Source organism: Cibotium barometz, chromosome 29 (genome assembly GCF_041138505.1).
Source record: "Cibotium barometz isolate CiBa-2024 chromosome 29, ASM4113850v1, whole genome shotgun sequence".
In the NCBI taxonomy this organism is placed as follows: Eukaryota; Viridiplantae; Streptophyta; class Polypodiopsida; order Cyatheales; family Cibotiaceae; genus Cibotium; species Cibotium barometz.
In genome coordinates, this window is record NC_141074.1 from 44,513,902 (window position 1) to 44,519,053 (window position 5,152).

Here is a 5,152-nt window from a genome sequence, read left to right on the forward strand (position 1 = left end):
TAAATAACTGGAGATCCCTTATTAATGTTAATAAAATCTCTCTCACTACCCATATGCACCAAGGCCTACAAAGTCTATAAGTATTTTTCTCCAATCTTACGCGGGCACAAGAAGTTTTCACACTATGCACTCTATCTTCATTCGCATCCCAATCATGGAATCTACCAAATCATGTACGAGCCCCAAGAATATGCCTATACGCTTAATATCGACAAATACTGTTCTCCAGTAATGTTCAAGTTCAAGTCAATAGTACATCATTCTCAACAAGCAGTATATTTCACCCAAAATGTGACACGACAATCAGCCTAAGTAGAGCCCATCTATCTTCACATTCTTCTAGCAAATGAAAGGAGATTATTTTTAAATAGGTTACCATGAGCTTAGTCAATAGTATCCTTGCAGTTCAATATGTTCATAGTCCGTAAGAGATCCATTCCTAAAACCATGCTAATCCTCGACAAAGTGATGTATAATTTCAAGAGCGTGGTGAGGAAAACAAAGATCATATCAGCCATACATAGGCGAGGAGAGGATTCTTAAGCCCAAGTAAAGGAACTTTACATTGGGTAGTCTACTTTGTGCCGCCTGTTGCAAAACCAAACACCAAAAAATCACTTCCACTGTGCAAGGGTCCTACCTCCTAGCATGAGTGTATCAGAGCTAACCCACACTAGTATTGAAAGAAAGTTCTCGTTGTGCAAATGCGAGAAAGATCTATGTATTGCACAGAAGACAGAAATTATGGGATTGGGATGACACACTAGTCTTTGCCTGTACATCATTGATGCCCAGCCTCTTCGTTTAGGAGCTACCATTCACACATCAGTATCCAGCAACTGAGATTTCAAGCCAACAGCGAAGGTTGAAATTAGCCAACCCTGACTTTTGGCCTTGTCCATGTAAAGAGAGAACTTCTCTCTTGCATCAGGTATGTCCAAAGCAAGATCATCCAAACTGTCTACCAATCTAGTGAAACCCTTAGACATCTGATTCAAGGTGATCAGGCCTTCATTTGAGCACTCGTGTAACAAATTCAGTAACTTATCATTCTGCTTCTCCATTGCCATAATAAGGGCTTTCTTAACAACTTCATGATGGAAAAAAGGCATGTCGAGATCACGAATACAATGGCAAGCCTCCAACACATCCCCACCAGCTTCATACTCTTCCAACAGCTTGACAATTTTGTCCTTGGCATCCTCTACTGCCCAACCAGAGCCACCACCCCAGCACCGCAGAATACGTTCACCTGCATGCCGCGCCGCAAGTAGCGCTCTTGCAGTGTGAACAATTTCAATGCCAAGTGAATCTGGCTTCAGCTGTTCCTTTATTTCTTCAAGATCTAGTGGAGCCAAGATGTCATCGACGACAGCCCTAGCCAAGAACAAAGCAAGCTCATTTGCTGCATCAGGAATATCCAGAGCTGTATCATCAGCAGATTCTAGCAGTAGAAGAAAAGCTTTGGCAACATCCTCAGCTGCAATAATCTCAGCATAGAGAGAAGAAAGCAAAACAGAAGCCATCTCCTTCTCACGGTTTTTTCTGTCCATTGCCATGGTTATCACTTTCTTCACAAAGATCGCATTCAAATTAGGGGATGACAGATCTTCCAAGCTTCTGATTACTTCTCCAACATCATCAGAAAGAAAATACTCTTTAATGGTGTACGTAGCCTTCTGCTTGAACTGAGTAATTTGGTCTGATTCAGCAATGACAGCTTCTTTATTGTCACTGGGTTCAGTACTCGCCAGTGTGGTTCTGGAAGCTGCACTTAGAAACCCAACTTTTATAGCTTCTGACACCAAGTATGAGAGCAAATCTTTTGCATGGAGTATATCTAAAGATAAATCTTCGATGGCATCTGCAAGCCGAGCAAAACCTTTCGACATTTGGCTGGATGTTATCAAGCCCTCCTCGGCAGCTTCTTTGAGCAGAGAGAAGATTAGACCCTCGGAATTCCTCTTCTCCATGGCCAATATCAGTGCCCTCTTGACTACCTCATGATGAAAAAAGGGGACATTCAACTCTCTTATACACCTACAAGCTTCTGCCCTATCTCCACTCTCAATGTACTCATTGAGGAGAGCAATTATCTTACTTTTCACTACTTCTACTGTTGTGTGAGTACTACCACCCCACCTGCGTTCTACAATTTCAGAATGCAAAGGCGGCAACAAATAGCTTTTCTCAGCTTTGTGAATTACATCATGACCTTTCGCCCCTTCAGGTAGGCTCTGCACTATCTTTTGAAGAAAAGCTGGTGGAAGGATATCATCAACAATAGCTCGAGCTACAAAAAGCGCCAGTATATCCACTGCATCAGGTATGTCTATCACCAAATCATCAGCTGACTCAACAAGCCTTGCAAACCCTTTCATTACTTGTTCTGGTTGAATGACATCTGCATAGAGAGCAGAAAGCAGCACAGCAGCCATTTCCTTCTCACGGTCATGCCTATCCAGGGACATGGAGATAAGTTTCTTCACGAAGTAATGATGATACATGGGGGAACCAAGGTCACGAAGATTTGCAGCAGTTTCTGCAATGTTGTCAGTGGAGAAAACTTCCTCTACAATCTGCCCTACTTTATTTTTATACTCTTGGATTGATTGTGCAGCTGGTGTAGTGACTAGCTTGTAGGGCTCCTGCAGATAATCACAGCCATTGTTAGCTTGAATGATGATATGAAAGCAGCAACGAGATGTCTCCCCAGTCGAATATCAACCGGAGACAGCATAATATCAAAATCTAAGTGTAGTGCCCAGTATATAAGAAAGACCCCATGATACACATCCGGCCATTCAAGAATTGGGCCAAACTGAACGGGATTGCACACGCATTTGGAGTATTTCCATACTCCCTAAAAGGCAAAGCCAAAAAATAGTACTATGGGTACCCACCTGAAGACCTTTAGACAGACCAAAAATTGCGACAATCAATAGTAGAAAGACATAGAGATGCCAGAAGACACAAGGAGCTCCTATGCAAATTGGTAAAAATGAAGCAAAAAGGAGACACCATGCGAAAGTACAGCAACAAAATCAAAGAAATCGTGAGAAAGATGCAGAACCCGCCCACAGAGCACAGTCTGCGGTCATGATTCCTCAACGGTCTGGAGGACCGCAGTATCAGATGGAGCACTGCAACCCAACATACCGCGACTCCAAGTCTGCAACTTTTATCTCTATGCATGCTAGCAACTAAACCCATGAACGAAAGATGGGGATGAGATACCTATTGGGGATGCCAGGATCAAAGTTAGATATGTGAGATTTTAGTGCATCAATCAACACTAGCCTTACCTCTTCACTGTTATAATTAGGGTCATTGCGATCAACACAGGCTTCCCCATTGGTTTCCAACAATAAGCCCCATGTGCCTCTGCCCCCTGCACCACCTGCAATGGTGACAGAATGATTGGATTGAAGAAAAATTAGCTGGCATTTTCAGCTAATGAATGTATCACATTTTGTGATGTATACAGCAAGAGCAGAATACTAAAACAATGCATACGGGATGCAAAATCAAGAAACCAGACAGAGCCATATGTATGCTATGAAGAAAGGCATACACAAATTCTTCACATGCTGAAAGATGAGATGCAGCAATGATTTCAGATGAAAGATAACAGGCTGGGAGATGACATACACTTGCTGAGATTCATTCTTCACATGCTGAGAAATGAAAGGCATTGTTTTTCGCATGCTGAGACATAAAGGAGATTACTTTTTACATTGTGTTCACATAACCTTCACAGCTCGCATGCTGCGACATGAAAGACATTGTGTTCACATAACCTTTACAGTTCACATGCTGTGACATGAAAGACATTTATTGTTCACATGACCTTCATACTTCACATGCTGAGACCCGCCTAGTTCACATGTTTAAGCATTCATAGTTCACGTGCTGAGACTCATAGCTCACATGCTAACAGGCATAACGAAGCTCATTGTTCACACGCTGAGACGTAAAGCTGTTTACATTGTTTCACATGCTGCAATTTTAGAAAGAAGAGATTAGAGGCATGCACACCTTTCTTTGGGCGGCAAAGCTTCCCAGAATGCGAGCGCTTGTCATGCTTGAGAGCCCCGTTGGCAGCAGACGCATTCTTCCCCTGCTTGCTCTGCAGATCGGATTTGGCAGATCTGGGAGAAATCAGCTCTGTTCCAGAGTTGTTGCCGAAGGACATAGATCTCAGCAGCTCACGTTGCTCTTCTGTAAGAAAGCCTTCCGGGGAAGCCATATCTGGTCACACCGATACCCTAATCCCCAGACAGGAGAGAAAGAAAACCTGAACAGACAGAAGCCCTAAACAGGAGAGGAAAACCCTAAACCAAGAAATTCTGCCCCATGCATAAAACTCTTCTAGGCTTTCAAGAGACCCAAAATCTTCCAGTAGCTCCTCTCTCCAGAGAAGAGCGAGAAAGCCTGAACCCTAACACCAAGGAACGAAACCCTAAACGGAGGAGTTACGAAAGCTTGGAGAGCAAGGCGATGCGGCGCGGCGGTTTCCTGTTGACAGCTTTTTGCTTTTCTGTCCGAGTCTCGAAAGCAGACATATTTCTCCCATTGAAAAATTGTGATCCGGTAGAAGGGTAAAACAAGCTTGGAAGCAGATTGAGCCACGTGGCTGGAATCTACTCGTTCCTTTTTTTCGAAGGTACAGGAAATTTTAGAAACAAACACATGAGGGATGAGGAACCCATCGTACATGCTTATAATCAACCCGTCAAGGGTAGGTACCAAAGGAGGCCCCCAAGACTTGAACCCAAGACCTTGAGAGTAGAGACCAAGGCTCTACCAGATGAGTTAGCACTCGTTGGTACTTGTTCATTTTTGAAGCACTTTTCAAAGAGAGAAAGCACTGATAAATTTTAGCTTTACGTTAATGATAAAGTATCCTAGTTAGTGACCGGTGCTGCTGAGTGTTGTTGCTCCTTTACACACTCGAGTGAGGGAGCACGAGGAGTTGTGAGCCCTCGCTCGACCACATGACAGTTCCCAGCATAATGATGTGGATAATAGTAGGGATTAGCTCTCCTTAGGTTTAGTTCAATGCCTAGTTAAATAGTTTTTAGCTCTCGATAAATTAATTTGAGACCAATTTGCGTTGCAAGATTTCACCTTTATTTTAACCAGATCTAGA

At 43.1% G+C, this 5,152-nt stretch overlaps 1 protein-coding gene across 1 annotated transcript; it reads right to left on the reverse strand.

Moving 5' to 3' along the window:
- Positions 1 to 451: 451 nt before the first annotated feature.
- Positions 452 to 4,784, reverse strand: LOC147622236 (MA3 DOMAIN-CONTAINING TRANSLATION REGULATORY FACTOR 1-like). The gene is made up of 3 exons (XM_086823348.1): positions 4,039 to 4,784; positions 3,306 to 3,400; positions 452 to 2,648 (listed from the first exon to the last, which is right to left on the reverse strand). The coding sequence occupies exons 1-3, from the start codon at positions 4,247 to 4,249 to the stop codon at positions 819 to 821; spliced, it is 2,136 nt and encodes a 711-aa protein (XP_086679474.1). The 5' UTR covers positions 4,250 to 4,784; the 3' UTR covers positions 452 to 818.
- Between the last annotated feature and the right edge of the window lie 368 nt (positions 4,785 to 5,152).

Bases quoted from the DNA above. Each gene is read 5' to 3' on its own strand.
- LOC147622236 (XM_086823348.1), bottom strand. From the start codon at position 4,249: ATGGCTTCCCCGGAAGGCTTTCTTACAGAAGAGCAACGTGAGCTGCTG. The intron at 3,401-4,038 runs GTGTGCATGCCT...TCACCATTGCAG, and splicing joins GCTTTGCCGCCCAAAGAAAG to GTGGTGCAGGGGGCAGAGGC. The intron at 2,649-3,305 runs GTAAGGCTAGTG...GATTATCTGCAG, and splicing joins CTAATTATAACAGTGAAGAG to GAGCCCTACAAGCTAGTCAC.